We start from the raw sequence: 25,080 nt of genomic DNA on the forward strand, positions 1-25,080 counted from the left end.
GCAGGTTACGAGAAAGTGGAAGTCCATTGTTGAGAATGCCAAAACTCTGGAATGAATAGTTGTTGCACCTAGAGAAGAAGATGGTGTACAAATTAATACAGACCGATTATTTAGTCCTGACAGCTCAGCGACGCGAAAGAGGGAATGTAATAGCAGGAGGAGAGTTCCTGAGTAGAGATAAGGGCGAGCGGTCGGTAAAGGAATGCAGTACAGCTTAATTATATTGGAAACACAACGCTATACCGCACGCATGACATCCGATCGCTTCGAAGACGAGCGAGTGAATAACCCATACATCCCTTGGCGTAACTACATTGACTCGCCTGACCTACAGTAGGCGCACATCGCCGGCGACTGTCAGGGCTAAATGATCGTACTGTAAGTACGTAAGCTTTTAAATTTTACAGGTAGTAGTAGTAGTAGTTGATCATGCACAGTGCAATCTCGTAATGGTAAAACATGTAGGCGTAATCAAAACTGAAGAAGTAAATAATAACCAAATTTGCCAGTTAATTACTTATTGCTTTTAATTGTTAATATTATATGATTACACAAATGACAACTAACATAGAAAAAATTCTTCCCTATATAAAATATTTATGTACCATTATGAGCTTGTTGGTTAATTTATATTCAACAGACAAATTGGCATCACACGAATTCATGCATTACTCAGCTCAGACGTATGTTGGAGTGGGTGTTGTTACAACCAATTTTGGATTGATCATTACGTGACTATTGCCACTGGCAACAAATTCATTGCTCTCAACGAAAACAGTTGCCTGACGGTAATCGGTATGCGAATCATCTGAATCATCACAGCCATCATCTCGGCAATATTGTCTGTGTTTCCGCCATGTATTTTGTATAACTTTAGCGCAGTAGTTTTCACGTTGTCTCCAAAGTGTTGATGATACTGCTGTAGAATTGAGTCCTAAATATTCATAATCATAGTAGTCGTCTTCAATGTTTAAATAATTCTTCGTGACTGACGATAAAACGTCTTCATAAGAAATGAGATTATCTTTGCAAATGGGAATATCCATTGATATTATCTTGAACTTGTTTGGTTTACCTATCCGCAGTGGAAGTTCAAGCATATCCAGGAACTCTGACAACTGGTCCAAATGAATATATTGTGTACAATCTGGATCAAAATTCTGCCAAATCTCATTATACATGCTGTACTCGTCTATTGTCAGAAATGTTTCCACATCATCGTCCACCTGAAACAAACACGTAACTGCTGGTCACAGACGGATTTTTAATAAGATATATAGACAAGAAAGATAGGCCACAATATTAACGGAGCTGTAAGGCCAGGCCAACTGTTGTTTAAATAATACGAGCAGCAAATACAAACTTTCAATCTCATTAATAAATGGTAAATTACCATTTCATTTAACAATATTTCTCCATTTTTTTATTGTACAGTACGTCTAAAAATAAACAATAATGGTTTACTGCACAAAATCACACGAACTTTTTTCTAATGCAAAATTTTAATCTTCCCCGCTTCCGTAAAGCAGTATCACTTTTTAAAAAATTTCTGGTTGTGTGATTTTCGAAACGGGGTAAGAGACTCCCAGTTTCTATTAATCGTTGACACACTGCTATAAAAGTTCGCCGATTAGGTACCCTTCTTTGCGGAAAAGCATTGACGGTACATCCTACTTGCCGCACGCACTTGAATTCTCTATAAATTATTAACATATCATGATATTCCTGAACTGTGAATGACATTGTAAGTTTATTGAATACTTGTACTGAACGGTCATTCGCTCGGCAGGAGACCAATGGACAGGGAGCTTGAACTCAGCTGAGCTTTACGTCTCTGCAAAATGCTGTCAGCTGCATGAATCCTGCTGAACATTTTGCCACGTCTCTCACACCAGAATATTAACAAATTTAAGCATGTATTATTTAATTTCACGAAAATGTAATAGAAGATAAATATTTATTTAAACTAACATTAACTCTTTGCTAGATATATCTACGGATGTAATTGTTTTTGTAATTTTACTAACGATATAAGCAGTATAACGCAAATAAAATAAGGAAAGACATATTTTTTTCTGAGAAAACTATAGAGTTTTGACCCTATGTTGTATGGACATATTTTTATCCCGTAGACAGTCCCCGAAGGCTGTAAAAAGGACGGCACTTATACCCCTTACAGCTTATGTAACTGTATCCCTACCTCACGAAATGTGTTGGGTAGTTGTTAAACATTGTGAAACTCCAGAACACCTTAAAAAATTGCTTTCCATACCACAACTACAACAGGAAAATTAAATGCATTTCACTGAAAAAAAGAATGATTTTATGAATTTTGACACCAACTGGTGCGGTTGTGATGTGTCAATTATGTGGTCTCAAAATTCTCCAGGTCTGGTGTTACCCGATCTCTATGTTGAAGTTTTGTAAGGAATGATGTCTATTAAAAATATGTCTCAATAAATCTCTTGATATATTTCAGAACTGTTGTATTCAGGATTAAAAGTATTTGATATCCATCAAATTTTTAGCAATGTCTTATTGAATTTCGTACATAAAAACCGAAATATATTTAATTTGTATTCACATAAATATAAAACCAAAAAGCAGACAACATATGCTTGACAGAACCTAAATGTAACACAACTGTAGCATATAACCACAGTAGTAACTTCGGTCGAAGGCTTTATAACACGATAATAGCTAAATTTCCAAACATACAATTTGCTAATGTTCCTTATTTTAAAAAAACAATAAAAAATTACTGTTTATAGATAAAATTTAAAGTTCCAATTATTGTGATATCTCTGTTCTTCTTTTTTACCTTTTATTCTGTTATTTAACAAAATATCTTAAAATTATGTGGAATGCCCCCTGAGCACGAGTGTGTAACTTCACTTTCTGGGGGTGCTAGAATGATTATAATATAAAGAACAATATGTAGCCTATATTTGTTCTAGCAATGAAGTATTATTATTATTATTATTATTATTATTATTATTATTATTATTAGTCTATTATTATCATTCACAGTAATCCAGGACTGAAAGCAAAGAGTGTCTCTGCTTTCAACAAAATACTCTCAAAATGTTAGCTCACGCATGGCAGGAATTCCCAAATGGATCATTCTGTATATCGGGGAAGACCTGATCAGCACGGAATGTTACTCATCAGAATTAACACGAAGGGTACCGGTCTTAAAAAAGTTGCCCCCTCCTTACTGAGATGCAAACTTACGGGCACTTCTGTCAACTCTCCTTGGGCCATAAATCTGAATTCACAAAGATATATAATCCAATAGAGGTTTGAAAGTTAACTATGAGAGGGCTCTGAAGTGCTGTGAAATTACGACACAGTATATAAAATGCTCAAAAGTGGTGTATATTCCCTGTAGTAAAAAAATTGATCAATGCATTAACCTTCGCCATTAAATTAATTATCTCCTTTGTAGGTCTCATTTTATTCCAAATAATAATAATAATAATAATAATAATAATAATAATAATAATAATAATAATAATAATAATAATGGTGGTGGTGGTGATGGTAGGTGGTAGTAGTAGTAGTAGTAGTAGTAGTAGTAGTAGTAGTAGTAGTAGTAGTAGTAGTAGTAGTAGTAGTAGTAGTAGTAGTAGTAGTAGTAGTAGTAGTAGTAGTAGTAGTAGTAGTAGTAGTAGTAGTAGTAGTAGTAGTAGTAGTAGTAGTAGTAGTAGTAGTAGTAGTAGTAGTAGTAGTAGTAGTAGTAGTAGTAGTAGTAGTAGTAGTAGTAGTAGTAGTAGTAGTAGTAGTAGTAGTAGTAGTAGTAGTAGTAGTAGTAGTAGTAGTAGTAGTAGTAGTAGTAGTAGTAGTAGTAGTAGTAGTAGTAGTAGTAGTAGTAGTAGTAGTAGTAGTAGTAGTAGTAGTAGTAGTAGTAGTAGTAGTAGTAGTAGTAGTAGTAGTAGTAGTAGTAGTAGTAGTAGTAGTAGTAGTAGTAGTAGTAGTAGTAGTAGTAGTAGTAGTAGTAGTAGTAGTAGTAGTAGTAGTAGTAGTAGTAGTAGTAGTAGTAGTAGTAGTAGTAGTAGTAGTAGTAGTAGTAGTAGTAGTAGTAGTAGTAGTAGTAGTAGTAGTAGTAGTAGTAGTAGTAGTAGTAGTAGTAGTAGTAGTAGTAGTAGTAGTAGTAGTAGTAGTAGTAGTAGTAGTAGTAGTAGTAGTAGTAGTAGTAGTAGTAGTAGTAGTAGTAGTAGTAGTAGTAGTAGTAGTAGTAGTAGTAGTAGTAGTAGTAGTAGTAGTAGTAGTAGTAGTAGTAGTAGTAGTAGTAGTAGTAGTAGTAGTAGTAGTAGTAGTAGTAGTAGTAGTAGTAGTAGTAGTAGTAGTAGTAGTAGTAGTAGTAGTAGTAGTAGTAGTAGTAGTAGTAGTAGTAGTAGTAGTAGTAGTAGTAGTAGTAGTAGTAGTAGTAGTAGTAGTAGTAGTAGTAGTAGTAGTAGTAGTAGTAGTAGTAGTAGTAGTAGTAGTAGTAGTAGTAGTAGTAGTAGTAGTAGTAGTAGTAGTAGTAGTAGTAGTAGTAGTAGTAGTAGTAGTAGTAGTAGTAGTAGTAGTAGTAGTAGTAGTAGTAGTAGTAGTAGTAGTAGTAGTAGTAGTAGTAGTAGTAGTAGTAGTAGTAGTAGTAGTAGTAGTAGTAGTAGTAGTAGTAGTAGTAGTAGTAGTAGTAGTAGTAGTAGTAGTAGTAGTAGTAGTAGTAGTAGTAGTAGTAGTAGTAGTAGTAGTAGTAGTAGTAGTAGTAGTAGTAGTAGTAGTAGTAGTAGTAGTAGTAGTAGTAGTAGTAGTAGTAGTAGTAGTAGTAGTAGTAGTAGTAGTAGTAGTAGTAGTAGTAGTAGTAGTAGTAGTAGTAGTAGTAGTAGTAGTAGTAGTAGTAGTAGTAGTAGTAGTAGTAGTAGTAGTAGTAGTAGTAGTAGTAGTAGTAGTAGTAGTAGTAGTAGTAGTAGTAGTAGTAGTAGTAGTAGTAGTAGTAGTAGTAGTAGTAGTAGTAGTAGTAGTAGTAGTAGTAGTAGTAGTAGTAGTAGTAGTAGTAGTAGTAGTAGTAGTAGTAGTAGTAGTAGTAGTAGTAGTAGTAGTAGTAGTAGTAGTAGTAGTAGTAGTAGTAGTAGTAGTAGTAGTAGTAGTAGTAGTAGTAGTAGTAGTAGTAGTAGTAGTAGTAGTAGTAGTAGTAGTAGTAGTAGTAGTAGTAGTAGTAGTAGTAGTAGTAGTAGTAGTAGTAGTAGTAGTAGTAGTAGTAGTAGTAGTAGTAGTAGTAGTAGTAGTAGTAGTAGTAGTAGTAGTAGTAGTAGTAGTAGTAGTAGTAGTAGTAGTAGTAGTAGTAGTAGTAGTAGTAGTAGTAGTAGTAGTAGTAGTAGTAGTAGTAGTAGTAGTAGTAGTAGTAGTAGTAGTAGTAGTAGTAGTAGTAGTAGTAGTAGTAGTAGTAGTAGTAGTAGTAGTAGTAGTAGTAGTAGTAGTAGTAGTAGTAGTAGTAGTAGTAGTAGTAGTAGTAGTAGTAGTAGTAGTAGTAGTAGTAGTAGTAGTAGTAGTAGTAGTAGTAGTAGTAGTAGTAGTAGTAGTAGTAGTAGTAGTAGTAGTAGTAGTAGTAGTAGTAGTAGTAGTAGTAGTAGTAGTAGTAGTAGTAGTAGTAGTAGTAGTAGTAGTAGTAGTAGTAGTAGTAGTAGTAGTAGTAGTAGTAGTAGTAGTAGTAGTAGTAGTAGTAGTAGTAGTAGTAGTAGTAGTAGTAGTAGTAGTAGTAGTAGTAGTAGTAGTAGTAGTAGTAGTAGTAGTAGTAGTAGTAGTAGTAGTAGTAGTAGTAGTAGTAGTAGTAGTAGTAGTAGTAGTAGTAGTAGTAGTAGTAGTAGTAGTAGTAGTAGTAGTAGTAGTAGTAGTAGTAGTAGTAGTAGTAGTAGTAGTAGTAGTAGTAGTAGTAGTAGTAGTAGTAGTAGTAGTAGTAGTAGTAGTAGTAGTAGTAGTAGTAGTAGTAGTAGTAGTAGTAGTAGTAGTAGTAGTAGTAGTAGTAGTAGTAGTAGTAGTAGTAGTAGTAGTAGTAGTAGTAGTAGTAGTAGTAGTAGTAGTAGTAGTAGTAGTAGTAGTAGTAGTAGTAGTAGTAGTAGTAGTAGTAGTAGTAGTAGTAGTAGTAGTAGTAGTAGTAGTAGTAGTAGTAGTAGTAGTAGTAGTAGTAGTAGTAGTAGTAGTAGTAGTAGTAGTAGTAGTAGTAGTAGTAGTAGTAGTAGTAGTAGTAGTAGTAGTAGTAGTAGTAGTAGTAGTAGTAGTAGTAGTAGTAGTAGTAGTAGTAGTAGTAGTAGTAGTAGTAGTAGTAGTAGTAGTAGTAGTAGTAGTAGTAGTAGTAGTAGTAGTAGTAGTAGTAGTAGTAGTAGTAGTAGTAGTAGTAGTAGTAGTAGTAGTAGTAGTAGTAGTAGTAGTAGTAGTAGTAGTAGTAGTAGTAGTAGTAGTAGTAGTAGTAGTAGTAGTAGTAGTAGTAGTAGTAGTAGTAGTAGTAGTAGTAGTAGTAGTAGTAGTAGTAGTAGTAGTAGTAGTAGTAGTAGTAGTAGTAGTAGTAGTAGTAGTAGTAGTAGTAGTAGTAGTAGTAGTAGTAGTAGTAGTAGTAGTAGTAGTAGTAGTAGTAGTAGTAGTAGTAGTAGTAGTAGTAGTAGTAGTAGTAGTAGTAGTAGTAGTAGTAGTAGTAGTAGTAGTAGTAGTAGTAGTAGTAGTAGTAGTAGTAGTAGTAGTAGTAGTAGTAGTAGTAGTAGTAGTAGTAGTAGTAGTAGTAGTAGTAGTAGTAGTAGTAGTAGTAGTAGTAGTAGTAGTAGTAGTAGTAGTAGTAGTAGTAGTAGTAGTAGTAGTAGTAGTAGTAGTAGTAGTAGTAGTAGTAGTAGTAGTAGTAGTAGTAGTAGTAGTAGTAGTAGTAGTAGTAGTAGTAGTAGTAGTAGTAGTAGTAGTAGTAGTAGTAGTAGTAGTAGTAGTAGTAGTAGTAGTAGTAGTAGTAGTAGTAGTAGTAGTAGTAGTAGTAGTAGTAGTAGTAGTAGTAGTAGTAGTAGTAGTAGTAGTAGTAGTAGTAGTAGTAGTAGTAGTAGTAGTAGTAGTAGTAGTAGTAGTAGTAGTAGTAGTAGTAGTAGTAGTAGTAGTAGTAGTAGTAGTAGTAGTAGTAGTAGTAGTAGTAGTAGTAGTAGTAGTAGTAGTAGTAGTAGTAGTAGTAGTAGTAGTAGTAGTAGTAGTAGTAGTAGTAGTAGTAGTAGTAGTAGTAGTAGTAGTAGTAGTAGTAGTAGTAGTAGTAGTAGTAGTAGTAGTAGTAGTAGTAGTAGTAGTAGTAGTAGTAGTAGTAGTAGTAGTAGTAGTAGTAGTAGTAGTAGTAGTAGTAGTAGTAGTAGTAGTAGTAGTAGTAGTAGTAGTAGTAGTAGTAGTAGTAGTAGTAGTAGTAGTAGTAGTAGTAGTAGTAGTAGTAGTAGTAGTAGTAGTAGTAGTAGTAGTAGTAGTAGTAGTAGTAGTAGTAGTAGTAGTAGTAGTAGTAGTAGTAGTAGTAGTAGTAGTAGTAGTAGTAGTAGTAGTAGTAGTAGTAGTAGTAGTAGTAGTAGTAGTAGTAGTAGTAGTAGTAGTAGTAGTAGTAGTAGTAGTAGTAGTAGTAGTAGTAGTAGTAGTAGTAGTAGTAGTAGTAGTAGTAGTAGTAGTAGTAGTAGTAGTAGTAGTAGTAGTAGTAGTAGTAGTAGTAGTAGTAGTAGTAGTAGTAGTAGTAGTAGTAGTAGTAGTAGTAGTAGTAGTAGTAGTAGTAGTAGTAGTAGTAGTAGTAGTAGTAGTAGTAGTAGTAGTAGTAGTAGTAGTAGTAGTAGTAGTAGTAGTAGTAGTAGTAGTAGTAGTAGTAGTAGTAGTAGTAGTAGTAGTAGTAGTAGTAGTAGTAGTAGTAGTAGTAGTAGTAGTAGTAGTAGTAGTAGTAGTAGTAGTAGTAGTAGTAGTAGTAGTAGTAGTAGTAGTAGTAGTAGTAGTAGTAGTAGTAGTAGTAGTAGTAGTAGTAGTAGTAGTAGTAGTAGTAGTAGTAGTAGTAGTAGTAGTAGTAGTAGTAGTAGTAGTAGTAGTAGTAGTAGTAGTAGTAGTAGTAGTAGTAGTAGTAGTAGTAGTAGTAGTAGTAGTAGTAGTAGTAGTAGTAGTAGTAGTAGTAGTAGTAGTAGTAGTAGTAGTAGTAGTAGTAGTAGTAGTAGTAGTAGTAGTAGTAGTAGTAGTAGTAGTAGTAGTAGTAGTAGTAGTAGTAGTAGTAGTAGTAGTAGTAGTAGTAGTAGTAGTAGTAGTAGTAGTAGTAGTAGTAGTAGTAGTAGTAGTAGTAGTAGTAGTAGTAGTAGTAGTAGTAGTAGTAGTAGTAGTAGTAGTAGTAGTAGTAGTAGTAGTAGTAGTAGTAGTAGTAGTAGTAGTAGTAGTAGTAGTAGTAGTAGTAGTAGTAGTAGTAGTAGTAGTAGTAGTAGTAGTAGTAGTAGTAGTAGTAGTAGTAGTAGTAGTAGTAGTAGTAGTAGTAGTAGTAGTAGTAGTAGTAGTAGTAGTAGTAGTAGTAGTAGTAGTAGTAGTAGTAGTAGTAGTAGTAGTAGTAGTAGTAGTAGTAGTAGTAGTAGTAGTAGTAGTAGTAGTAGTAGTAGTAGTAGTAGTAGTAGTAGTAGTAGTAGTAGTAGTAGTAGTAGTAGTAGTAGTAGTAGTAGTAGTAGTAGTAGTAGTAGTAGTAGTAGTAGTAGTAGTAGTAGTAGTAGTAGTAGTAGTAGTAGTAGTAGTAGTAGTAGTAGTAGTAGTAGTAGTAGTAGTAGTAGTAGTAGTAGTAGTAGTAGTAGTAGTAGTAGTAGTAGTAGTAGTAGTAGTAGTAGTAGTAGTAGTAGTAGTAGTAGTAGTAGTAGTAGTAGTAGTAGTAGTAGTAGTAGTAGTAGTAGTAGTAGTAGTAGTAGTAGTAGTAGTAGTAGTAGTAGTAGTAGTAGTAGTAGTAGTAGTAGTAGTAGTAGTAGTAGTAGTAGTAGTAGTAGTAGTAGTAGTAGTAGTAGTAGTAGTAGTAGTAGTAGTAGTAGTAGTAGTAGTAGTAGTAGTAGTAGTAGTAGTAGTAGTAGTAGTAGTAGTAGTAGTAGTAGTAGTAGTAGTAGTAGTAGTAGTAGTAGTAGTAGTAGTAGTAGTAGTAGTAGTAGTAGTAGTAGTAGTAGTAGTAGTAGTAGTAGTAGTAGTAGTAGTAGTAGTAGTAGTAGTAGTAGTAGTAGTAGTAGTAGTAGTAGTAGTAGTAGTAGTAGTAGTAGTAGTAGTAGTAGTAGTAGTAGTAGTAGTAGTAGTAGTAGTAGTAGTAGTAGTAGTAGTAGTAGTAGTAGTAGTAGTAGTAGTAGTAGTAGTAGTAGTAGTAGTAGTAGTAGTAGTAGTAGTAGTAGTAGTAGTAGTAGTAGTAGTAGTAGTAGTAGTAGTAGTAGTAGTAGTAGTAGTAGTAGTAGTAGTAGTAGTAGTAGTAGTAGTAGTAGTAGTAGTAGTAGTAGTAGTAGTAGTAGTAGTAGTAGTAGTAGTAGTAGTAGTAGTAGTAGTAGTAGTAGTAGTAGTAGTAGTAGTAGTAGTAGTAGTAGTAGTAGTAGTAGTAGTAGTAGTAGTAGTAGTAGTAGTAGTAGTAGTAGTAGTAGTAGTAGTAGTAGTAGTAGTAGTAGTAGTAGTAGTAGTAGTAGTAGTAGTAGTAGTAGTAGTAGTAGTAGTAGTAGTAGTAGTAGTAGTAGTAGTAGTAGTAGTAGTAGTAGTAGTAGTAGTAGTAGTAGTAGTAGTAGTAGTAGTAGTAGTAGTAGTAGTAGTAGTAGTAGTAGTAGTAGTAGTAGTAGTAGTAGTAGTAGTAGTAGTAGTAGTAGTAGTAGTAGTAGTAGTAGTAGTAGTAGTAGTAGTAGTAGTAGTAGTAGTAGTAGTAGTAGTAGTAGTAGTAGTAGTAGTAGTAGTAGTAGTAGTAGTAGTAGTAGTAGTAGTAGTAGTAGTAGTAGTAGTAGTAGTAGTAGTAGTAGTAGTAGTAGTAGTAGTAGTAGTAGTAGTAGTAGTAGTAGTAGTAGTAGTAGTAGTAGTAGTAGTAGTAGTAGTAGTAGTAGTAGTAGTAGTAGTAGTAGTAGTAGTAGTAGTAGTAGTAGTAGTAGTAGTAGTAGTAGTAGTAGTAGTAGTAGTAGTAGTAGTAGTAGTAGTAGTAGTAGTAGTAGTAGTAGTAGTAGTAGTAGTAGTAGTAGTAGTAGTAGTAGTAGTAGTAGTAGTAGTAGTAGTAGTAGTAGTAGTAGTAGTAGTAGTAGTAGTAGTAGTAGTAGTAGTAGTAGTAGTAGTAGTAGTAGTAGTAGTAGTAGTAGTAGTAGTAGTAGTAGTAGTAGTAGTAGTAGTAGTAGTAGTAGTAGTAGTAGTAGTAGTAGTAGTAGTAGTAGTAGTAGTAGTAGTAGTAGTAGTAGTAGTAGTAGTAGTAGTAGTAGTAGTAGTAGTAGTAGTAGTAGTAGTAGTAGTAGTAGTAGTAGTAGTAGTAGTAGTTTATTTGCAGAACAAAGATTCACATTGATTTTTTTAAATATAGGAACTCTCTACCTCCCTACACTCAAACAGCTAAGCTCAGAAATATTTAAGACTGCTAAAATAATGGGACTCACTGCGAACCAAGATAAACCCAAGTGTTCACACCTGTGGAGTAACGGTCAGCGCGTCTGGCCACGAAACCAGGTGGCCCGGGTTCAAATCCCGGTCGGACCAATTTACCTGGTTGAGGTTTTTTCCGGGATTTTCCCTCAACCCAATACGAGCAAATACTGGGTAACTTCCGATGCTGGACCCCGGACTCATTTCACCGGCATTATCACCTTCATTTCATTCAGACGCTAAATAACCTATATGTTGATACAGCGTCGTAAAATAACCCAATAAAAATAGTAAACCCAAGTATATGATAGTGTCCACCTCCAAAAACATAAAAACTTCTCAGAATACGAGTATAACCATCCAAGATCTAACGCTCGAAGATTTAACTCAATTTAGCTATCTGGGAACGCTTATAAATAACAACTGTGGCTTTAGTATCTGTGTTAATGATAGATAAAGGTGTAGACAGAGGCATATTACGCTAATTTACAACTGATTAAGAACCATTTGATTTCACGAGTGGCAAAGGTTAAAATTTATAGAACATTGGTTAGTCCTGTAGTCACCTACGACTCAGAGATGTGGATATTAACAAAGAATAACGAGAACTCTCTGAGATGCTTCGAACGTAAGATCTCACATAGAATATTCGGTCATGTTACAGATCGTCAGAGATAGAGGATGAGCTTTAATAACGAACTATACAACCTGATTGGAGGGCAGGATATTGTACAATTTATAAAAGCCCAAAGGATAAGATGGCTGGGACATGTAAACAGAATGCCGGAAACACGAATACCAATAAGAATGTCATAGGTCATTCGTTATTTCGTGAAACCAAATATTTCCGTGCATGTAGCTTACAGTAAGACTTTTGTGGTGGAAGTAAGCTAGCTTGCTACAAGTAGAAGCGTAGCGAGGGAAGGAAGCTTCTCAGTCCATTTCTTCTTCTCCTGATGCGCACATAGGTTTCACGAGATAACGAATGGCCTGTAAAGGGGAGACTACTTAATAGGAGAACAAAGAGTAGACGAACCAAAGATGAGGTGGATGGACGATGTAACTAAAGACCTTGAGACTATGGGAATGAGCGACTTTACAAATAAGATGGACGACAGAGTAAGATGGAAGGCTGTTGTTAAAGAGGCCAAATTCCACCTAGCATTGCAATGCCAAACGATGCTATGATGATGATGACGATGGGCTTGTTTTTCCTATAAAGCAATTTAAAAGCAAAATCCATGATTTTATTATTCTACCTGAAAATTTTTAATCACTGTAGAGGCTATATTTAGTGAGGTAAATGGGTTCATGTCCCACGCTCTAACAATGAGTTTAAAGGCATCATACCTGGACTTGTGTTATGAAATGAACACTTTGTTTTAGTTGCTTATTTAACTACGCTGTATCTACTACTAGGTTATATAGCGTCGATGGGATTGATAATAGCGAGATGAGGCTGAGGATACGCATAGACTACCTGACATTCGCCTTACTGCTGGGGGAAACGTCGAAAAAAGCTCAACCAGGTAATCAGCCCAAGCGGGAATCGAACCCACTCCCAAACGCAACTCCGGATCGGCAGCCTTATCCGACTGAGCTATGCCTGTGGCTGTGAGCTCTTGTTCTAGTCCTCATGGGGAAAGAAATATCATGAAATTTCGGTCAGTGTATGAGACCTGTGTCTACCGAGCATCGTGATGAAATTAGGGAGTTATAATAGGTAGGAAACTCGGATTTCGAAAGCTAGCTATAAAGGTTAGGGGACCATCATGCCGACTACACATTTCCTCCGTATTTGTCAGATGACTATGTATAGAATAGAAAATGAAGAATGCATTTGCTCTGAAGGCTAGGGAGCATATGAAACATTATCGAACTCGTATAATTGTTAAAAATGTGTTATCTAACGTCGCTGTATCAACTGCTATCTCCATTCCATCATCATTCCATAGCATTCCCGGACGTACGGAAGGGGCTAGCCTAGGGACGATTGGAGTGGTTTGCTCGAAATCTGGGCACACAACGAACCTTAGTGTAGTCAGCCTAGCTTGAGGGTTAGCGCATGTAAAAGGTCGCGGTGGTGGGTCATAGTGCCCCCTCTTGAAAATTCCATTCGATAACTTTATCAGTATCATGTCCTCTGTTCCGCAGTGTTATTCTTGGAAAGTATTTTCCTAACGTTCTGTATAGCTATGATATTAAATATTTTGTGGTACAGTAATGCCATCACCTATTGAAGTTGTGTTTATATTGTGACTTTTATTCAACACTTAATCACCACACCTGTCAACAATGTGACTTTTATTCTTAATACTTCACCCTACAACAATGGGTATTCCACTCAACACAGCAACACAATAGTCATTATTACACTCCACACGACGACAATGACAATACACGTGTATTATTGAGAAGAACAACAATGTAATCCTAATTTCAATTAATGTTCACAAAGCACGAAGTACAGAGCAAAACTGTCAGTTGTCAGTTCGCTTGCCTTGGCTAGTACTTCTAACTCACTGTTCAAGTTCACTGCACATCAAACTAAGGTCTTCCGGACACGTCGCCCTCGCCTGGACGCTGCCACAGTTACGGACTCAAGTTCACTGCACGTCGAACCCAGATCCTCCGAATACGTCGCCGCTGTCCAAGACACGACTTGAAGGCTGACTGAAGGCTAACTAACTCAAGACTGCTTCTCGCTTTTATTTATTACACCATAAAATCTGGAATCTTCGATTCGCGTGGCTTACTGAACTTTCGAGAGGAATACATTTCTCTCCGCTCTGCGCCGTTACCCCAGTTCTTTCGCCTCGCTGCATGCCGCGCTATAGCGCCTACCGAAGCTCGAGTTTCCGTTTCCCCGTGCCTTCCCTCTCGCGAGATGCGCGCGCACACTCCCGAGGCAACCAGAATATTCCAAATGTCGCCACATATTCATTACTTCATCACCTTCCCACTGCTACAGTTTAAGGAGGTATACAAGACACCTAGATAGCCATTCCTATAAGCAGTGGCGTGCCGCTGCGCCCCTGAAATGATGCCATACATCCCAAACCAATTTTTATTTATGGTGACGGTGCAGCTGCTACTCTAGCATGAACACCATTGAAAACCGGAATACACAATACAGGCGAATCATGCAGCACGTGCACGGTGGTGATGGGGGTAGAAGAGAGTTTTGTTGAGTACGGCTTAAAAGCGAGACGGCATTAAAGGAATCCAGTGTATAAGTAATCAATGGAAATGTCTGAAAGTGAGAAAGCTACTTGGAAAAGAAGCATATCACACGAACTCGGCAGTAAATGGCATAATAAAATAACGTACCGAGCTGTAAAAATACAAAACCACAGCCAAGATGAGGCACACTAGGACATAAGTGATGAAAGTATATGACAGCACAAATGCAATCCCAGTGATTGCAGCAACACAGCTACTTCCAAAACCCTCGCGACAGGCGTCCTTGGCTAAAATTGCTTCCAGCATACCATTCCAATGATTTGAAGATGTCATCTGGCAAAAACAGAGAATAATGATTAAATCATAAGTATAGACAGTCTTAAATGTTTACATTTTATAGTTTACATTTTATAGTTGACATCAAATATGTAATGTAGGCTAAATGTAATTAGCTTATTTTTTTACAAAGAAGAGGTTGAAAATGTGGAAAGAGATAGAGGCATTGAACGGAATGGAAGAAAGGCGAGGAAATTATAAGAGGAGGGAGCAAAAGTCGACAAGGGAAAGAGAAACAATGAAATTCTTACTGCTTGCCACAGTTCACTACTGCAAAGTAATATGTGAATAGAGTTTAATACAGTGAATGTCGGTTCATAGGTCTTCATAAAGATTTAAGCGATTTACCCTATCTTTGTACACGAGTGCTTTGAGGCATCTCGCATTTCCATTTCAGATTCATTAGCTCGCAACTGCGCAATAGATTCGATGTCATAAAACAGTGTATTTTAATCCGATACGCTGCTGGCCAGGTTACCAAGTGTCCTAATTTAATTTACAGAGTATTTCTTTGCCGGATAACAAAACGGTGTCCGAACATACAAGTAAGGTACCTGTCCGGTAATCTTACAAATAATGTTAGTAAATGACAACTCTCTTTCTGCGTTACATAATGCGGAAAAGTTATCAGCAATACCGCCAACTTATTTTAATATAAACATTAATTTTCTGTTGAAAGCCAAGTAATGTTCGAGGATGATATTATTGGTTTTTAAGCCTACAGAATTTTCTGTTATGGTTATTGTTTATTATTAATGGAAGAAAAATACTCTCCGGCACAGGGGATCGAACGTAGGATCTTCAGTTCTACGTACTGAGTGCTCTACCAATGAGCTACTCCGTGGCTCCATCCACCTATCTTTAGTTTTCTCTTTTTTTGTCTACTCCATGTTTCGACATTACAAGTATGTCATTATAATTATATGAGCGCATTCATATATTGACTTAGGCGGCCGGGAACCAACAGTTATTTACTGTCAATCAATTAGATCTTTAGACAATTAGATTTATCCAATATGTTGATATTAATAGTTCTTTAAGCCAACAGAACTCTCTGTTACGGTTATTATTTGTTATTAATGTAGAAAAATTAATGGATAGAGCCCCGGCCCCGTCGTAGCTCAGTGGTAGAGTTCTCAGTACGTAAAGCTGAAGATTCTGGGTTTGATCCTCAATGTCGGAGCGAATTTTTCTCCATTAATGATATTATAATGTTTGAGGACCCTTTAGAATTAAATCCTTCAAATTTATATTAAGTTTGAGGCGATCAGTCCACGACTAATCACATCATTATAAAACATCTTCATCTCGTTAGTTGAGGAATTTAGAGTATGAGCAATTTCATCAAGTAGTTGTAAGTTCTCTTTTTTTCAGTGAAATACGAATAATGTTATTGATGGAGATTTCAAAATTGATTGTCTCTAAGCATAACATGGTTCCAATTTTTATCTTTTCATTATTCGCACTCCAAACTCTGACGATCTTCACTTTATAAATGGTCTTCCAATAAGAGTGTCACTATTTTAAAATGAAATAAATTGTATAAACGAAAGATGTTTATTTATTTAATTACTATTATTTTGAAGCACACTTAATGGCATTACGTATGGCAGTTAAATGGTCGGCGCGGCTTCGTTGGGTTGCGCGTATAAGGGTCTTCCAATTTTCAAAAACAGACAAACATAAATCAGATTTAACTTCGCGAATAACGCACGTCATGTTGTTCCTTAGGTCATTAACTATCCTGGCTTATTGACATAAATCCGTTATTTTACATAACCTCATAAGAAGTAATCCAGCGGCGATAAATCATATGATCTCGGGTGCCAGTTAACATCACCACCACGCGAAATGATGATGCCTCAGAACTTCTCCCTCAAAAGGTAGGTTGTTTCGTGAGCAGTATGACACGTGTCACCATATTGCTGAAACGAGAGTTTCTGAGATCCATACCTTCCAATTGAGGCTAAAAATAATCTCTTATCATAGCCCGGTATCTTACACACATCGTACAATTCATGTAATGCATGACGAACGGATGGCGTTTTTTAATAATAAATTTGAATGATTTCTACGAGTTGTGTAATGATGTAATGTTCCATAATTAATTATTTGTCAACAACTGTAATCATGGGAAAAATATGACTGCTATAGCTTCATAAACACGGCAGCTGTTATATGTTAAAAGTTGGACACTCTTATTGGAAGACTCTTTGCAAAATGAGCTTAAGCTATTAATTTTCAAATAATGCATTATTTTGGTACATTTCAATATTCATACTGCCTGTGAAATTTTATTTACAACATTCGTACGGCCTGTAAAATTTTGTTTGGCATTCCTGCATAATCTAGTCTTTATGAAAGTATTATAAATAAATTTTGTTCTATAGTATCAGAGTCGTGTCACTCATCACTACCAACACATGAGATTTTTCGCTTCTTGACGAGGCCGGAAACTGAATCGAGATGCATCCTCTCTATTGTGTAGTTTCAATTTATACCATGCTCGTCTTCAGTCAATAAGTAAACTATGTGTTTTGAACAGAAAGTACGTTTGACGACCTTCCTCTGAAATTTTCTACACTATTTGCTTGAGTAGCAGTAGGAATTTCTAAGAATTTATTTGCAGAATTTTGGACTGTCTGAAGGATAAAATATGTCATAAGTATAATAACCTGAAAGAGCGTAACCATGGATTGGCCGAAAGTCTTAAACTCATAACCACCATCAACACTTCTCATAATATTGTTACGAGCGAAGAAGGTCATGCCGAATATAGCATAGAGGAACATGACGATTATAAATATGAAACACACGCTCAGCACACTGGTCAGAGATGAGGACAGTGTCAGCACACATTTTATAAACTCATTTGCGATCTTGTAATGACGCAGGACTCGTCTCATCTTGGCCACTCTCACTGTTCTAAGCGTCATTAGAGACAATAAGTATCTGTCTCGTATCACAAGTCCTGCACAGAAAAATATATTAAGTTGTACACGAAAACAATGATCAGAGAGGTAAAACTTCAGAAACCATGTATTTTTCAGAAACATTTACAAAGTGAGTAATTTTACATCACAAATAGATGGCTTTCATGTCTCATAATATTTTGTTAAATATAAAAATTACAAATCAGAAGTATATGTTCTAAAATACAAACACCTACATATTGTAAAATTAAAAATATTAAGCCTATTAACATGTGAAACAGATAAAAATTTAGGGTGCTATTCATAGACATTTCGCTAGCCCGCGCTACGAGCGTGCTAAACTAGAAGGAAAATAGTTTCATGATCTCCTTTCTTAATTTGAGTGATTGCATGGAATTCTCAATTGCTAGAATTAATAATATTTTACGTTAATACTCGTATATTTTATGGTTTGTTGAATCACTTATATTATGCTGTCTCCATTAACAGCGTGTAGAAGTGTTTCTGCTGCTTTCCAACAGAGAAATAATTTGAGTGGCTCAGTGCCAGAGTTGCCTAGATCACAAAATTTTTAGCCGCAGATTTCTGTATAAAATGATTGTAAATGATCATTTATATGTGTGCCAAAATATATGTACTACATAAATATTAGATTATAGTAAATGAGAAATAATTTAGAATTGAGAGTAAAGAGTTTAAATAAACGAGGTCTAAGTTTAGATTCAATAACTTTTTGAGTGTAGCTGTGGCTTAGGCAACTCTGGCACTGAACCACTCATTTGCTCATCAACTACAAGGCGATGAGTAGACGTTCACTTAATGTGATACTTAAAACTTACCAGTAATAGACGTAACGACAATAGTAAGATCAAATATATTCCACAGATCCTTAAAGTAATAATGTCTGAATGCAAAGACTTTCACCAAAACTTCCATGCTGAAGGTCACAAGGAGTATTATAGTTGAGTAATAGATGATTTCTTTGAATTGTTCTGACAGACGATAATGGTCAAATGCAATTACCAGGATATAGAAACCAATGAGAAATGTAATCAATGTGTCACACTTCTTACTTCGACACATTTCATATGCGTAAACTTGCAGTGTTAGCTAGAAAGAGAAAAATAGAGCATCAGGAAATTATCATTATAGAGCTGTGAAATAAGTTTCATGTCTATTCTCAAATTAAAGTTTGTCATCGTGATGTGAACAACACAAAGCTAAGCAGTAGTCTTTTTCCTGAATAGACTATGACAAGGAACTTACAAAGGATTGGATTTCACAGGTTGCAAGTTTATTTCAAGATTGTGACATAAATCACCATTAATAATGACATACTCGTATATTCTCCGTTGATAGCAAAGAGATTGTTACAGTGTTCACAAACTATTTTGTAAAACTCCCTACTTCGTATGTGATGAAATTGAAATTTCAGAGAATTTTTCACTAATTTTCTAGGAGTAAATACGAAATTTGTGCCCGAGATGGTAATAATCAGTACCTTGATGGAAAAAAAAAACATTAAAGTATATAGGCTACTTACTTAAAAATGGCTTTTCACTGCCGCTCTCACATAAGCCCGCCATTGGTCCCTATCCTGTGCAAGATTAATCCAGTCTCTATCAAATCCGTCAAATCCATGTTAATATTATCCTCCCATCTACGTCTTGGTCTCCCCAAAGTTCTCTTTCCCTCCGGTCTCCCAACTAACACCCTATATGCATTTCTGGATTCGCCCATACGTGCCACATGCCCTGCCCATCTCAAACTTCTGGATTTAATGTTCCCAATTATGTCAGGTGAAGAATACAATGCGTACAGTTCTGCGTTGTGTAAGTTTCTCCATTCTCCTGTAACTTCATCCATCTTAGCCCCAGATATTTTCCTAAGAACCTTATTCTCAAACACCCTTAATCTCTGTTTCTCAAAGTGAGTGTCCATACAGAACAACCAATAATATAACTGTTTTATAAATTCTAACTTTCAAATTTTTTGACAGCAGACTGGATGACAAAAGCTTCTCAACAGAATAATAAAAGGCATTTCCCATATTTATTCTGCGTTTAATTTCCTCCCGAGTATCATTTATATATGTTACTGTTGCTCCCAGGTATTTGCATTTTTCCACCTCTTTGAAGGATAAATCTCCAGTTTTTATGTTTCCATTTCGTAAAATACATCAAAGTATATAACAAAATAAAAATTGAAAGAGGGAATGTTTACAATAAAGTAAAACGGGATAAGATATGATCGCATTTTAAATCTCACACTAACTATACGATACGACATAATTCTCCGGTGGGCGGGCAAAAAGGCTTAAATAATAACTTTTTTTGATATAAGATTTTAACTTTATATTCTTTCATTAAACCCATTTCCTAAAAGGAGAGCTAAAGCCAGTGACGTCAACAATAAAGAAAATCATGCAATAGCCTTAACATGCCACTTTTCGGATTTACAGCAGTTGTTTAAATCTGTGACAGTTCCTCCTGGTAATTTCACATAGAGTGACTGAAGCCCTTTTGCCTGCCCACCAGAGAATTTAGCTCGTGCTTATTAGCAATTGAGCCAATAGTTTCTTTAGTTCTGTTAAATAAATATTATCAATTACTTTAGGTCTCCTAATGAAGCGTGGACGCTGCCTCAAAACTCTCTTAACAATTTCATTACGCCGGCTATATTCTTGAAAATGGAAACAGCACGTTTCCAGGGCTCCACCTGTGTGAAATTGTGAGAGATATGATGAGATTGTGAAGAACTTGCAATGTTAATGATTTTAGCCAGGGAAATCATAGGCACCAACTTTTAATTTTTCCAATGAGTGTAATAATAATAATAATAATAATAATAATAATAATAATAATAATAATTTATTTTAGCTGGCAGAGTTAAGGCCGTAAGGCCTTCTCTTCCACTCAACCAGCAAAAAGTGTATATACATATGCATGAACTTACAAAGAATCCAACAATTTGATTGAGATGAGAGTTACATGTATACAAAAGTTATTTACAAATTAAACAACAAAATACTATGAACTATTAATTAAACACTGAAATAAACTGTGTAGCAGAATTAAACTAAAATACATAGAATGTTAATATATTTCAAATAATATTAGATAATAGAAAGAGATTATTACGAGACAATTAAAATACAGCACAATCAGGATGATGTCTAAAGAAAAAAGTAACAATGTAGTCAGTGATAGTTTAAATCAGTATGATTGGAGTGAAATGCTAATAAGGTTATCTTTTAAGCTGTTCTTAAAGGTGTTTATTGTCTTGCAGCCCCTAATACTTTGTGACAAGGAATTCCATTGACGCGAGGTGGATATTGTAAAAGATGATGAATAACAAGATGTTCTATGAAGAGGTATACTTAGCGTGCCACAGATAAGTGATCTGGTATTTACATCGTGGTTAGAGTATAGATAAGAGAAACAAGACGAAAGGTAATTTGGTGTTGAAGTGTGCAGAATTCGAAAGAGTAAAGACAAAGAGTGTAAGGTTCTACGTTCTTTAAGTCGGAGGCACGAGAGACTTGCGAAGGACGGTGATATGTGATCATACCGTCGGATGTTGCACACGTATCTGACGCACATATTCTGAGCTCGCTGTAACTTGACTGACAATTCAGAACTTAGGTCACTTAACAAAACGTCACAATAATCGAAGTGCGGCGTTACTAGGGTTTGCACTAGGGTAAGTTTTAGTTGCTGGGGCAAGAAGTTTCTCAAGCGACTCAAACAGTGAATGGAGGAACAGATTTTTTTTATCGTTTCTTTAACTTGAAAATTCCAACTTAGATTATTATCAAAAAAGAAGCCAAGATTTTTTACGACAGATGAATAAGGGATTAGCGTGTTGTTAAGAGTAACAACTGAAAGATTACTGTTATTAAGGGAGTTAACTAAACGCTTATGTCCAATAATTATGGCTTGAGTCTTACTTGGATTAAGTGCGAGTCCGAAATTGGCCGCCCAAGTGGAGACAGTGGCTAGGTCACAATTTAACTTGTCAATCGATTCATTGATCGTATTGGGTCTGGAATGTATGTAAAGTTGTAGGTCGTCGGCATAGAGGTGATATCGGCAATACTGTAAGTTCTTTGATACGTCATTAATGTAGATAGAGAAAAGTAGTGGACCTAATACGGAGCCCTGCGGCACTCCCGCCTTTGTGCATCTCCATTGGGAGAATTGATTATCAAGTGAAACACACTGTTGGCGGTCACGTAGGTAGGAGTCCATCCAGCTCAAGGTATTGTCTGACAGGTGCAAAGCCTTCATCTTTGCAAGAAGCAAGTCGATATCAACAGAACCAAAGGCATTGCTGAAATCGAGAAGAGTTAGTGCCGTTACTTCACCCCTATCCATAGCTTCACGGATGTCCTCAGTCACTTTAAGTAGGGCTGTAGTAGTGCTGTGTCCATGCCTAAAACCCGATTGGTAGTCATCGAGGAGTTTGTGTTCGTCGAGATAGTTCATAAGTTGTCCATGTACAATATGTTCTAATGCTTTTGAAAGAGTGGGAAGAATTGATATCGGTCTGTATTGGTTTACTGTAGAAGGTGTGTTAGATTTAGGTAAAGGTTTTACTAATGCCATTTTCCAGAGTGAGGGGTAGGACCCAGTCATAATAGATGCATTGAATATATGTGTGATGGTCGGCAGGATCACATCTATTATTTTATACAGGAGAGTGATATTTATATTGTCTATACCTTGGGCTTTAGATTTCATACGTCGCAGCGTCTTCATTACGTCAGTCGGGTTAATGTATTTAAAGAAGAATTTATCCCACACAGGTTGGGGGTAAGATCTGAGAAATTCAAGAGTCTCTTGCTTATGTAATGGTTCAGGTGGAGCAGTGACAAAATGTTCATTTAGACTATTGAGTGACAAGTTGATGTTATCTACCCGAGGCTTTGCTTTTGTTAGACCCAGGTTATTAAGGTTACGCCACAATTCTTTCGCACTGACCGAAGGTAGAATAAGGGAATGTGCATGGCGTAATTTAGCATTTCTTACTGCTTGATTACATTTATTTCTTAAAACTTAACTTGAAAAGAATGGAATGCTTTTCTTAAAGTTGGGATTCACATTCTTATTCTCTTACATCGGATCTAGCATTATACTGATATTGTAATGAGTTTCATACGCTGTTTTGAAATATAGGCTTACATTAAAAATCGGAAAATTTTACTTAATAAAAATAATTTTCATGTATGACAGAAGATATAGTTTATAAAATTACATAAACGGAATGAAAAAAATGCGTATAGTATTTTAATGTGTCCAAAGGCAATTAATAATCGTGTGTCCATTAGACTACACTACTTAATAAGTGACTGAAATTAGATATTAATATTACAAGACATTGCAAACTTCATCTTATTCCATATGAAAATCTAATAGCAAGATATGTGCTCAGCTCCTTAAGCGGTTTAAAACCTGAAGGGACGAGAGAGGAGATCAGCAAATAGGTAGTTTCATAATATTGGCAAACAAACATGATAAGTCTCCTTCTGCAAAGCAAATATCGCAAATATTGAGCTTCGCCATACTCGGCAAAATGAACCGAATGTAGTGTCTGTCATGCACGAGAGTAATGTGTACTATGAAAATGAAACTATATTTATAAATACTCGTATGTTGTATATTATGAATTATAATGATATGGATTATGACGATGAAAGGATTATTTTATAGAACTAATTTTATATGTGTGTATGTCTATCTAATGCCTACCCACTTCACCTGTGTGATTCGGGATCCGCATATTGCGGATAGATGGCAGAACTGTGATCCATTTTTCAAGTTGCACACTACTTCGGCGGGCCATGCTAATAAATTATGCTATTCGTGTTATTTTACTTTCATTATCCCTATAGTCACAAATCTACCGTTGCTCAACAACTGTGATAGATTTGAATTTTATAAGAAGAATGCAATTGTGCTTTCTGTCAGCAGTAGGTACATATAGTAAACAATATCATGCATTAAAAAATATATATATTATAGCGCTTTATTAGACATACTCATCTTTTTAACCATTTCTTCATAATTATCCATGACTATACCAGCAATAAGGCTCATTGCAAAATTTGAAAAAATATAGAACAATATTATGTAGAAACATGTATAAATGTATGTTCCATTAATGACTTCGTTGCGTATCTGTAAAAAAAGAGGAAGAGAGCAAGTTTTAATATTCTAACTCATTTAGTTTGAAACGATGTACAGTATAATAAAGTACTGCAGTATCCTTTCAATATTTTCTAAATTGATAACATTAATACCAACAGAGAATGCGGTTTAGTAGGTGAAGTACTATAGTACATTATGCAACGAGCCTACAATGATAGTAATTAAGATGCAAGTATGGATGTTTATGAAACGAGCGCAAGCGAGTTTCATAATATTCATACGAGCGTCTTAATTACCATTATAGGCAAGTTTCATACGACTTTTTATGCTCGACCATATTTCTAACTTGAAATTATTCAGATGTATACATTTTATTTGTATCTGACAAAATCGGAAGTGACCTTGTTCTAGGTAGTGAATTGTGAGATGTGCGCAGACGCGAAAGTATTGATTTTTTCCGAGGAACAATAATGTCATTGACCTTGATGTAATCCCGTTAAACTTTATATAACCTTGATTAATGAATTCGACATTGAAAAACGAGATAACAAATTGAATTTATTTGAATATTATTTACAATTAACGCTAATTATTATAATAACAGAACATAATCTTCTGCGACAGTATTGGATTTCCAGCCTCTGTGACTTTTCGCTAATTCTCTTTCGATTGCATATCCGAGAATAATCGATACTTGCAGTTTTATAATTGTACAAAGCAGACTTGTCATTGGCTGAACAGCTGTAAACTGAGTTGCCATTGGCTGAACACCTGTACTTTAGTGAGTAGGTGTACTTTAATGACATGCATTAAAGGACTGCTACCAGGTGTACAATTACTACATTTCGGCATGGTCGAGAATAAAATTATTTAAATTCGAAATCACGTGTTGGAGGAGTATTTTGTGATTTAGTTAACGCATTTGACTGTGTCATGATAATAAATTAATAAGCAAATTTATGTTTTATGATACTGAATGAAGACGGGGCCTTAGAGTGGTTTACATTGTACTTATCCAACAGAAAATGTATATCCATCAGAAATAGGCCTAAGTATATCCAACAGAAATAAATATATCGAACAGTCACAAAGTTATTCACTCAGAATTTAGGAATATTACCGGTACATATGGAGTTCCGCAGGAGTAAGGTTTAGGTCCATTACTGTTTCTACTTTATATAACTGATTTAGCCTCAACCATAAATAATTTACCCCAGGTTATGCTATTTGCAGATGAGACTATGGTGATTATCACAAGTCAACTATATGATCATTTTATACAGAGTTAAAGATAATGAATGATTGGTTTAATGCAATTGAACTAGCACTCAATGGTGATAAAACTAGTGTAATCAAATTTAGTAGTACGTATTATAATATTCAGTTTTCCTTGAATGATAGATAGAATGGAATTGACGTCAGAGAATCTGTAAGGAAAGAAAATTCTCGGTTACTAATTTTATAATCACTTGAAATGAAAAAACACACAAAATATATTAATCTTAAATTAAGCTTTGCTTGTTATGCATTAAGGACCTCTACTGGCGATATAAAAATACTTAAAATAGCGTACTTATTATAGGTAATTACTGTCATATGGATTGACGTTTTGGGCTAACTCATCTGCAGCTAAACATATTTGTGTTAGACGAAAGAAAGTCCTAAAAGCAATGACAAGTGTGAATGAAAGATCATTCAGTAAAGCGATTTTCCAAAATTTAGAAATCTTGATCCTACCTTGCGGATACATTCCTTTCCTGATGATGTTTATATTAAAAATATATATGTTTAGTACTAATGAGAACATACGTAATTTAATATAAGAGACGAATTATTCGTAGCTCTCCGTCTGTCCTCTGTTAGTCTCAGCTGTTACGAGAAAGAGGTTCATTATTCATGTATTACAGTCT

The 25,080-nt window shown here is 35.3% G+C and overlaps 1 protein-coding gene across 8 annotated transcripts in view; it reads right to left on the bottom strand.

The window, feature by feature from the left end:
• Positions 1 to 510: 510 nt before the first annotated feature.
• The window catches only part of LOC138705920 (sodium channel protein PaFPC1-like), a 120,588-nt gene continuing 96,018 nt past the window's right edge, over positions 511 to 25,080 (bottom strand). For 5 of the 8 annotated variants that reach the window (XM_069834691.1, XM_069834692.1, XM_069834690.1 and 2 more), the window contains 6 exons: positions 23,062 to 23,200; positions 19,633 to 19,739; positions 17,861 to 18,131; positions 16,764 to 17,059; positions 13,900 to 14,085; positions 511 to 1,226 (listed from right to left, as the gene is read on the bottom strand). In XM_069834691.1, coding sequence (XP_069690792.1) covers positions 678 to 1,226; positions 13,900 to 14,085; positions 16,764 to 17,059; positions 17,861 to 18,131; positions 19,633 to 19,739; positions 23,062 to 23,200 — 1,548 coding nt within the window. In that variant the 3' untranslated portion in view covers positions 511 to 677. The remainder of the gene's footprint in view (positions 1,227 to 13,899; positions 14,086 to 16,763; positions 17,060 to 17,860; positions 18,132 to 19,632; positions 19,740 to 23,061; positions 23,201 to 25,080) is intronic. The other 3 variants (XR_011333859.1, XM_069834693.1, XM_069834694.1) reach the window with 3 other exon arrangements.

The sequence above is a fragment of the Periplaneta americana genome, chromosome 9 (assembly GCF_040183065.1).
Source record: "Periplaneta americana isolate PAMFEO1 chromosome 9, P.americana_PAMFEO1_priV1, whole genome shotgun sequence".
In the NCBI taxonomy this organism is placed as follows: Eukaryota; Metazoa; Arthropoda; class Insecta; order Blattodea; family Blattidae; genus Periplaneta; species Periplaneta americana.